Genomic DNA, 11,269 nt, shown 5'->3' with positions numbered 1-11,269 from the left:
GCTTAATTATGCAGGTTTTATTTCTGGCCTAGCCAGTTTTACATCATAAATACAGAATCACAGAACGGCTGGGGCTGACAGGGATCTTAAAGACCATCTGCATTCAAGCCCCTGCCATGGCTGGAGACACATTCCACTAGACCAGGTTGCTCCAAGCCCCATCCAACCTGGCCAGGGATGGAGCAACCACAGCTTCTCTGGACAGTCTGTTCCAACGTCTCACCATGCTCGTAGCAAAGAATTTCTTCCACATATCTAATCTTCCAGTTTGAACCCAACACAGTCTCCCCATCACCTCATTAGTAATTTGAAACATCAACTCCATAAAGCATCAAATAAGAAACTGCTGTGAGCGATCACGGATCTGACAAATCTATAAATATTCATTCATTCCACATGCTCACACTCCCCACACTTTGTTTTTGGTCACAGCACACCTCAACTCTGCAAAACTGTTTCATATGGATTGTACGTCACCTCTCTCTTCAGCTTCACCTGTCTCCATCCAAGCCACTTCCTATGGCCTGAGTTTTCTGCTCCCCATGTTATATTAACTTAAGGCTGAGATCTTGCAAGGCGAGCCACAGGAACAGGACTCAGAGACAGCCCCACAAGTTTCTCCAGCACCCAATTCCTTCTACCCTTTGTCTGGAAATCTCTCCCATTCCCTCCCTTCGCACACCACAAGAGTAATGGTTATGGCTCCCTTTGGTTCTTCATCAATTGAAATATTCAGAAATTCTTACCTACAAGCCACAAAGCTCCTGTGATTGCTTCCCCAAGATCCTCTGAAGAAAAAAACTGCAGCAAACCACCTCCCCCTGCACAAAAACATCACCCAGCGTACCTTCCCTTCTGAGACACCATTTGCCAAGAACAATGACAGGAGTGTGATGTGAGCTACCAAGTCTGCTGAACAGTCACCTCCTTTTCGTCTCCCCATAAAAACCACTGGGAACAGCCTCTAGGCATTTCAGAAACTCGTAAAAGCTGCTGGTGTGTTTCAAAGGGCAGCAGATTTCCGTTCCACCTCTTCCAACTCAGAAATGAACGTGTCTGTACCACACACAGTTTCTTCCTCCAGTTTTCTCTCTCCTTTCCCTCAGATACTACGACAGGGAAATACTGTACAAGCAGACAGATTTTGTACAACACTTTATTTATACTGCTGAAGACTGAGAATCAGCTCTGGTGACAGTTTCTTCTATGTTATTCAGGCTGAGGAAGTCAAAACTACATGTTATTACAAGGTCACTGTCCCACAGAGGGAAGCACACAAACTCTCCGAGTACTGTCATTTGCAACTTTGTCCTGTTAAAATGCAATTCAAGCTGCAAAGGGTAACACTCTTACAAAAAACAGGTGCCCTCCAGCTGCTGGTATATTTGCAACCCCTGCTATTTTCCAGTGGAAAAGAGTAGACTGGGCCTTTTCAAGTGGCGCTGCACTCAGACCAAGACTTCAGGTAAAAGGCAGTACCACAGATATTCAAAACAGGCTACACACAGTTAGAGCAAAGCACAGAAGGTTCCATTGGGCACAGAGTGGAAAGTCAGAGCTTGTATTTCAAGAACAGAACGTGCTTATGTGATTGTAAAAAGTCAGCATTTGCAGAGAGGCAAGACAAGTTACCACAACCTTCTGTAGGAGAGAAAGGGAATCATTAAAAGACACATTTGCAAAAGTATCTTTTATAGTTCAATCTTAACAGAAACCAACATTTTGACTTAAACTCCCTTTTAAAACCAACCTGATGATCCTATTATACATTACACAGTGTCAACTAATGACTTTACTACACTTATATATACATCACTTCTCCTAAACCCCCATCAAAATGCGTGCACAACTGCATAGCTAACAGTCAGAAGAATCCTGCAATGTAAGGCTAGAGGCACAGCCAAATTGACCCCCTTTATTGTATTTGGAAACCCTCATTTCCAAATTAAAGCACTTTCAGGGTAATTAGAAAACATACTTATTCCAACCCTGCAGCCTAGAAGTGGTGAAAGAATGAGGTAAACATACTGCATAGGCTATATATTTAAATCCAAATCCCCAAAGTGTTTTGGCTTAATTATGTCATTATTTAAAATTGAACAGAGAGAAAAAATAGTTATAAGAACTTGAAAACAATCTAAGTTGACACTAACAGCATATTAGACAATAAATAATTTAGAAAGGGCATTTTCTACTGCCTTTTCTTTTTTAAGTTAGCCAGACAAAAAGCACAAACTGAAAAGAACCTTGGTGCTTTTTTCCATGGAGCTGTTCCTTCTAGAACACCTGCTCAAATTCAGCTTGTCTGCTTCAGTTAGCCTGAGCCAAGACTGGGCCCACACTGCCACAGCACTCCAGAGAATACCAGCCTTCCAGGCCATGCTGCAGCTTTTCTTGCCCCAGCCCAAGTCCTGGAGCAGTGACCAAGCTTTATGACACAGGGCCTTTAGAACAGATTACCAGTGCTTAACAGAGTGTCAGAGACCTCAGTTATCATTTTAAACAATTTGGAAACAAAATTATAATTAACAACAGTGAGTTTTCTGATTCTCATCTTTTTATTTAAAATGTGTCTTTGCAGGTTCACTTTTTTAATATTCCCTTGCATCAGTGTTTAGTTCCCAGAAATCATTCCTGTCAGGCAATGCAGTTTTCTGAAAAGACAGTTTCTTCCATCCTCACCACATTTTCAATAAACTCTGTAGAAGACAGTCAATGATCAGACTATGATAAAGTGCATATATTCCTTTCTGATACAGGCAACAAAACTGTGGACTAAAAAAATAAATCATACTGGAAATTGAAAACAATACCAAAAAAAACCCCACAGTTGCCCTTTACCACCCCACAATTAAGTTGCCCCACTGAGTACTGCCCAAAAATACTTTTCAAGTGTCTGTTAGCTTAAAAAAAAAAAAAAAACCTTAAAACATTTTTAAAAATGGTTCCTTTTCAATTAGACTCTGAGAATCACAAATTTATGTAACAAAATTACACAAATTTATGTAACTTTGAAAGCTGCAGCTCCCTCAAGGCTAGCATAGCGCCTTGACAACTTTTAAGTAGTTTGTACTTCACCCTTTGGATCCAGGTTTCAAGCTTGCTAAAGCTTTGGAGTTCTTAAGGGAATGTGAAATTTCATTGAGAAAAGAAATAAAATGATAGTCCCTTTCTGACTTCTTGGACTCAAAAATAACTACAATGGTAAAGTGAGGTTCGGGGCGAGTCAGAAAGTAGGTGCTTTGGACTTTATCATCGTAGAAGTGAACAACCTTCTCCAAACTGTTGAGGTCAGCGGTTCTATCAGTCATAATCATGATCACATTGGGCCAATGCATAACAGGCCTGTCACTGGGCAGAGACACCACTGCAGGATACTGATCCACTCCTTTGGGGGCTTCCCTGTATGAATGGGGATGATGATAACCATGTCCCTGAAAACTCTCTGATCCACGATTGTCAAAAATTAAGGAAACATTGACAGCATCATACTTCCGGATGAAGCTGGAAATTTTCCCAAAGTAATCAGGATTCGTTTTAGCAGTCAAAGTTTTCATTTCAGATGCTGTTGTCTGTCGACTAAGGGCCTCATGAAAGTAAAAGCTAAACTTGGCAAGGAGAATGTTTTTGAGCTTCATCAGCCAGAGGAAGAGGTGTGGAGGTTGCACAGCCTTCTGAGACTGCCCTCCAAACAGGTGCTTCTTGGTCTCCCGCTGTTTCTCAAAAATTTGGCCCCAAGTCTGTAGCTTTGTGTGAGCACTGTGCAAATTGACCAGGGATGGAAGGAACTTCCACTCTGAGATCTGAGCCTGAGCCTTTAAGAGGTGTGCAAGCACATCTACCTCCAGCTGGAAACTGCTTTCAAGAGGACTGAGGATTGGATGATGAAATCTAGAAAACATAACATTAGTCAAGACATGAGAACTGCTGTACACAATGGTGAAACAATCAGATAGTATTTGCCAGTTAACAGACAAAAGCTCAAACATCAAAGCAGAGCAAAGTGTAAATCAAAAAATAATATTCTTAAAGAACAGTTCCTTTTACATAATTAGGGTAAATATTTCCACAAACAAACAGCGCTTCACATCTGACAAAAAAACACCTGGCAGACATTTATCAAAGTAAGGGAGTTATATTTCATCAGTCCAAGAAAAATCACAGTTTATCTTAATCTATGCACTACTATAACACCATTTCTTTTTAAATTCAGGTGATCTTGTTCCAACTTAAAATCTCTTCTGGCAGTAACATATGTATTGATGGTTCTGGAGCATCAGTGAGATATTAAGTTACATCAAAGGAATTATGTTATAAATCTGTTGTTCACATAGGGGAGCTATGAGGAGGCCAAACTGAGCTTGGTTTTGCTTTTTGGAACCATAATTAACTCCTTCTCTTCTCACTTTTTTCCCTGACATTTAGAAAAAATACAGATGCAGTCTACCCCTCTTCTCATTATATTAAAATTGTTTGTAATTTCTAACATCAGCAATAACATACTTAATTGAAACAGTGAAAATCTATAATGTAAAATATATAACTTTAGGAATAAGTGGCCTCTTTAGTAAATGTGGTCCCTCACTGGCATTTAGGATTCAAAGAGGTCTCTAATAAAGAACAATGAACAGTTCAAAGACAAGACTTTATGAGGTTTCCATTTAAGTAAAGACAGATTTATCTTCTCACTTCAGAAAAATATCCTGGGTCCTGTTATTGGTTTAAAACAATAAAATTTATACAGAATTTTCCCAACTTTTAAAACTAAAGCAATGTCATTATTCCTGTCAGCTTCTAGGACACAACAAACACAACCTGTTTTGGAAATAGCTGGGTTCAAGATCAAAACACTTTATTTTGTTGTAGACCAGAAGAGAGAATGAAAATGTCAGGCTTTTCATCCCCTCTCCACTAATTTTCCTTTGGCTTGTGAGAAATGTCTGCCTATTTTATCACTGATCTGTAAGCATCTCTCTTTTTTTTTTTTGGAAGCCAAAATTTGTATCTTGCAAGGATTTGTTATTAAGATGCAAGTCTAAATTTATTTGAAGAAAATAAAATTAAGAATATCATAAGCCAGCTGATGCACCACATTGGACAAACCAGCCTGGCTGGGTGATCAGGCACCTGCACACAGCACATGTCAACAACCCTCAGGTTGACCGGCTATAGCAGAGATCCAGAGTTTACTGGCCACTTTGGTGGGCTGAGAAGTCCAGAGCATATTTACATTTCTTTGAACAAACAAGAGCACAAACAAGAGTCAACAAAAAATTTCTAACAGTCAACATTAAATCTCTCCAATGGTTTTGGTATTCACGAGAAAAACAGTTCTGTTGCTCTGTATTTTAAGAGGGTATAGAAAGCATTATGCAACATTATCTGTTACAGTCCCATCAAATGACACACAGCACAGTGATTTAAATACATCTGCAGTCAGATCAAGAAAGTTTTCTTCCATCTTGAAATCAATTTAAAAATCCTTATTAAGGCAGCACTGCCAAAGTCTCCTGGATTAGCATTCTTATGTACAGCTTCCTGCTTCTACTTCGCTTCATGGCTTTCCTGATGTTGCACTGTCCAGCAGGATTTGCTAAAATGTTTCAATTGAAAAATACACACCTCAGCCATAGCTGAGAAGCTTTATATGGTTACAGAGAAAACTGATGAGTTATGCAGGAAGTATAACTGCTGTAATTGAGTTTTATAATGTAGAAACATCCAACTGAGCTCTGTATCATGTAAAACAGACAAGTTTTTACAGTATTTCATAAGCCAGTGTCAAAAACTTAAAAACACATTGGAAATTTGATTTTTTTTCCTCCTAATCATTCCTGAAAGCAGAGGGATGCTAGTTTTGTTTTGCAGACTGTAAAGAAGCCACATTTTCTTTTTATTTCCTTCCAGAGATCACACATTCATGTACATATTACACAATGCTGACTAGATAAAAAACATTAAACATTTAAAAATTATTACATCAAAATAGGTGTTATAGTTACTTATTCATTTCATACTAAGCTTTTAAAGGATCTTGCTTCTGATGCTGCTTTAATTATTTGAGATCCCACCCAACCAACAGTTAAAAACTTTGAAGTTACTTCTCCAGGTGTATTCTAGAGAAAAAGGAAAATGTACTGGCCATGCACAAGTCAGCAATAAGTAGTAATAAAATAGTAACAAAATAGCTTTAAACCGTTCAAGAATTAATGATATTTCAGATACAAACAATATATGTTGTTAACTGTCAATTCTGCTGTTCCTTTACAGCTACCAGCTATTTCCTCTATGTTATCTGCCCAGCTGTTTTCACACGTAAAGGAAAGAAACCAAGGCCAAACCTATCTAAAAAACAAACTTCCTGTCTGGCCTTAGTACAGCTGGCTGAAATAATGGCACACATCCTCAACGACAAGTGAGGAATATATTGACAGAGGGAAGAGGCTGGGTAAGGATGAGTTTATTTGATCTTTCACCTGTAAAGCAGAAATGCCTAGCAGCCAGTACATATCAACATTAACACACCCCAGAAACTGATTTGAGCTACAAAGAAACTAAAAGGAAGGACTAAAGGAATATATAATTATAGCCACGTTTTTCAGAAATATTTTGCACGTCACTAGGGAGAAGCACACTGCAGCTACTGAATTAGCTCTGACAGCATCTTAGATTGTCTCCATCTTAAAGACTGCTTGTTAACCCAAAGCAAGGTCATCAGTATTTTTTCCAGGGAGATATTACTTTTTTTTTTTTAAGATGTTATTATATATATCATTATATAATACATATTATATAAACATATTATATAACATATAATGCCTTAGAAGTACAAATGTACCCGTGAAATTTATTTAAATAGCATAGTAAAACATTTCGTATCAGGTATAGTCTCCAATCACTTCATCAAAGCAAGAATTTCAGTTCTCAAATTTTTAAAATGCTGTTGATTCAGCACATGCTCAGAACAGATGGCAGTTGTTAGTGTACAAGAGAAATCAACTTTTCAAAGAAAAACCAAAAAAAAAAAAAATCCAATAACAAAAACACCCAAAACCCTAAACTTACTTCCCTTTACTCATTAAAGTTTATCACATCACTACAAAGACCATACAGACTAGTTTTGATTTTCAAATTGCAAAATTGCATAGCAATTTGCCAAAGGTATGCCTAAAAAAATAAAGGAATCAGCTGCAGTGCTTCAATTTGGAATATCAGAAAGCAGCACTGAATTATTTTCATTTTTCCTAGGTGAAGACTATAAAAATCATAACTGAAAGAAGTCAGACCTATGAATATTCTCCCCAAAAGTCTTCTTAGACACTATTTCACTAACAATGATTTAAAGAAATTCAACCACATCTGACAGTTAACTTGCGACAATGGCTACCTTTTTTGGTTTGAAATGAAGAGGCAGAATTTGTGTGTTGACAAGCATTCAAAAATTCTCTTTTAAACTGCCATCTCTTTCAAGGCACATAAGACATAAGTTATATGTGAAATACCCAACCTACCCTCATTTAGAAACATCCCAGGATTTTTGTAACAGGAACTATTAGATCTTAACTCCAAGAAACCATACTGGCACGGACCAAAGTCTCAGAGGTACTTCTCCTACTGGCTCCAAGACCTCTGGAGAAAAGTGGTAACAGATCACCATAAAGCCCTCTCAGCTAGGCCAGATAGTTGTGGTGTAGCTTTTAGATCTGAGCAGACATATATTCTTAAAAAGTAAGATTGTCACAAAAGTATTTGCTTTATTTATGTCACCTTTACTGAAGTCCATATGAAATTAAGGCTTGTTTCGTCTCCCCTACCAAAGAAAAAAGTTCAAGAAGCCTTGCAACTTATAAAAGGAAAATCACTCTTCCTTTCTCCTGAAAATGAACATGCTGAGCATTAATTAAGGCACAGGGAGGAAAGCTCCTAGTACACCATGAGCAGACTCCCTTTGTTATTTTTCTTCTTCAGAAGAAACCTCATGCATCTGATGCTGCTGGCCAGCACAAACTTCACACATGAATTTGTGAAGGGACTGTGCTGCTCAGCAGTCAAAGGACAACAAAGTCTTTAGGTCTGCTTTGAACTTCAACATCAGGTATTACAGATCACATGTCTGAGTACGTGCTGCCAGCAAAGAAGCACTGACCTTGAACTGTATTTCTTTAAGATGGATTCCAAAATGTTTACCAGTTCCTCAGAGTTAATGAACTTTTGGGTGCTGAGCGTGTACATTTTTTCATAGAAGTCAGCAATTTCCATCCGAGCCTGAACAAAAAAACAGAGCTGTTCAGACAGGTGAGAAAGCAGCTCTTCCAAGTGAGGAGCTGTTCCTCCTAGTGCATTGTGACCCGTCGCCACCACCTTCTTCAGCTCATTATGCAGAGATGTGTAGATGGTTCGGATGGAGTCCTTTCGGCTGAAGAATGACTGACCACCTGTTCAGATAAATATGGAGGTATTACCAAAATCCAGGGACAGCAAAGATAGACAGCAACACTGGAAAATTCTTGTAATTATAGATCTAGTTGTTTGTAAGTATTGTTTAATTACAGTACTTCTTTTAACAAAAAAACAAAATTCAGTATTTTATTTCTGCACGAAACTGAATTACAGAGCATATGCTCAGAAGCACTTTATGTAATTTCATGCAAGCTACGCTTGTCCCACTTCATGTCTCAGCATTCAATGGCTGCTGCAAACAGTAACTCCTTCACAGCTGCCTCAGTTATGACATGACTTTTAAGAAACCCAGGGTTCAGTTAAATTTGCTACTGTGATACATAACCTAGAAATACTGTTATCTATGGAAGTCAGAAGAATTAAGTCATTATGATTTGACTGATCAAATTTTAATAGCTTCCACTTCTGTTAATAACTCTAGATGTTTTCCAGAGAACTCCCTTAACAATTCCTTGTCAATCATGAAACATGCAAATTCACGAAGCAACCTTTAAATGGGAACCATGTGACATCTGTGTGTACAAATCAAATGTTTCTAGTCCCTATACAGTCTAAATATAAACCAGAATTCAAAAGGAAAATAATCACACTTTATCCCAGTGAGACCACAGTGCAGGTTAATCCATAACTAAAACTTGGAGGGCGAGAGGGAGAACAAGAAGTCATCTGTGCTCCTTTCTACCTGCTCAACACTATGAGGAATTTAAAAAAGAAAAGATGAGAGGAGTAAAGGGTCAAAGTCAAAGATATTTAACTTTGACATTACAAAAAGACTGTACAAATGTACTAGCTTTATTTCGTAGTTTCTATTTACAGAAGGCCTAATGTGCCATTCTGGCAGTCAACAGCTGCAGCAGAGCAAAGACCATAGAGACTGAGCCTGAATCTTTTAAAGATTCCAAATTTAGGTGCCGCTTTGAAACCGCTTATAAATTTTGTAATGCTGCATAGCTCTTTCCACGTTCCTTTTCCACATATAATGTTCAAAGGTGACCATTGACATTTGAGGTAGAAAGGCAGAGAATTGGTTATCATAGTGAAACAGCTCCCATTGTAACACAGGAGTAGCCCCGCAGCCACGGGCAGGAGGAAGAATCATCTATTACAATTGTTCATGAAGCAAATAAATAAACAAAACTTTGCGCCTTCTGTTGTCACCTTTATCCTTTCTGCAAGCACAAAAGTCACTCTTTAAAGCCAGCCTTATAGACAGAGTTTTGGCTGTAAAGATCTTATAATAGTTCCAAGTCATCACTTAAATAACAAAGCTGAATTTTCTTGATGGTTTAATGCACTATACATCAGACTCATATCCTTTGATCCATTTTCCATACCCATTTGCACTTCAAAAAGAAAATAAGCAGCTTTGCCCAGAGGGTAGCATCATGAAAGCTCATCCTGTGCCAGTTTGGAATTTTTCTATTCATGTACTGATAAAACACGAAGCAGCTGCTATCATGGCCAAAGCTTCCTGAGATCCTGCAGTATCTGCATGGGTAACAACTTCTAGGATGCTGAAAAAGCTTTAGCGCTTTGGTCACCTCAGTAAAGTCATCTTTGCCTATAGCTCAGCCAGAGCATCTCAACACAGAAACACCTCTGGCTAATTCTTGGGAAGGGCGGATAGGTACCCTGCCGGCCAGGGAAGAGATGCATCGACTGGCACGACAGCCAGTGCGCCAGCTGCACAGCACCTGTCCTCTCGTTCACTCTTTAAGGGCAGCACTAATGGTTTCTCAGCGGGCGCACGGACACTCACTAACCCAGCAGAGGCACACGCAGGCACCCATCGAGGCAGGGTCCCCAGGGACCGCGGGTGCGCAGCGCTGTGCAAGCACCGGCTGCCAGGTGACCTCCCAGCCCCCGCTCCGCGCCCGCGGAGCCCAACGCGAGGCAGGCCGCCAGGCTGAGGCCGGCGCGGCGCGGGTTGGGAGAGCCGGTCCCTCCCTCCCCGGAGCGGTACCTAGCTTCTGTCCCAGGAAGGTCATGCTGTGATAGGCCTTCTCGGCCGCCGCCAGGTGCGCCAGCCCGGCCAGCAGCGCCAGCCAGCTGGACCCCGCGCTCTTGTTGGCCTCACGCTCCTTCTCCACATTGTCCTTGGCCTTGTCGTAGGAGAAGATGCCCAGGTGGGAGAAGAAGGTCTCCAGCACGGCCTGCTCCACCGGCACCGGCGCTCCCAGCGGGATCGACTCCCCCATCCCGCCCGGCGCCTCCGCAGCGGCCGCCACTTCCGGGTCCGGCGCCCGCCCGCCCGCGCGAGGGAACACGTGACCGGCGGAGCGGGGAGCGGCCGGCTCGGGGTCACGTGGCGGGCTGGGGCTGGCGCGGCCGGCGGGCGGGGCAGCGGAAGCGCGCGGGAGCGGCGGGCCCGGCTCCGCCCGCCCGCGCCGCGCGAGCCTGTGCGCGGGCTCGTGCTGGCCGCGCGCCCCCGCCCTGCCGCCCCGCGCGTCATGCTGTACGCGTAAAGCGAAACCCGCTTTCCCGCTAAATTGTACTTCCAGTTAAAAAAGTTCTAAACCTCAAGGTCCTGCTGAGGCCCTTATTCCCACCTCTTTCACTCCCACAGGACTCTCCAGCTCCTTTGGGTTTATAGCTTCCCTTGCCACTGGGGAGATTGTGGATTGCCCACGTTAATCCTATTTTCTTCAGTTCATGTTTCAGACAGAAGAGCTACCTGAACTGATTCTCCGTGCAGGCGATGAGGAGCACAAGGCTGAGCTACGGCCGGGGAGCTGTGGCCACGCTGACTGGTCCCAGTTCCGCAGAATAACTACCCACCCTTGCACTGACAGACAGCACCTCTCCAGAT

The 11,269-nt window shown here is 41.4% G+C and overlaps 1 protein-coding gene across 2 annotated transcripts; it reads right to left on the bottom strand.

The window, feature by feature from the left end:
• Window positions 1-1,138: 1,138 nt before the first annotated feature.
• KICS2 (KICSTOR subunit 2) lies at window positions 1,139-10,694 on the bottom strand. Of its 2 annotated transcripts, XM_053943052.1 has the most exons (4): window positions 10,424-10,694; window positions 8,362-8,435; window positions 8,147-8,283; window positions 1,139-3,891 (listed from the first exon to the last, which is right to left on the bottom strand). In XM_053943052.1, exons 1-4 carry the CDS (start codon window positions 10,656-10,658, stop codon window positions 3,075-3,077), a joined length of 1,263 nt encoding a protein of 420 aa, XP_053799027.1. In that variant the 5' UTR covers window positions 10,659-10,694; the 3' UTR covers window positions 1,139-3,074. The 2 variants fall into 2 exon arrangements, with proteins under 2 accessions (XP_053799027.1, XP_053799026.1); XM_053943051.1 differs by having other exon boundaries at window positions 8,147-8,435.
• Between the last annotated feature and the right edge of the window lie 575 nt (window positions 10,695-11,269).

The sequence above is a fragment of the Vidua chalybeata genome, chromosome 5, assembly GCF_026979565.1.
Source record: "Vidua chalybeata isolate OUT-0048 chromosome 5, bVidCha1 merged haplotype, whole genome shotgun sequence".
NCBI lineage: Eukaryota > Metazoa > Chordata > Aves > Passeriformes > Viduidae > Vidua > Vidua chalybeata.
Note: the sequence above shows the minus strand (reverse complement) of the source record. Positions and strands in the feature narration are given on the sequence as shown.

Bases quoted from the DNA above. Each gene is read 5' to 3' on its own strand.
- KICS2 (XM_053943051.1), bottom strand. From the start codon at position 10,658: ATGGGGGAGTCGATCCCGCTGGGAGCGCCGGTGCCGGTGGAGCAGGCC. The intron at 8,436-10,423 runs GTACCGCTCCGG...TTATCTGAACAG, and splicing joins CTTCCTGGGACAGAAGCTAG to GTGGTCAGTCATTCTTCAGC. The intron at 3,892-8,146 runs GTCAGTGCTTCT...TATGTTTTCTAG, and splicing joins TTAAAGAAATACAGTTCAAG to ATTTCATCATCCAATCCTCA.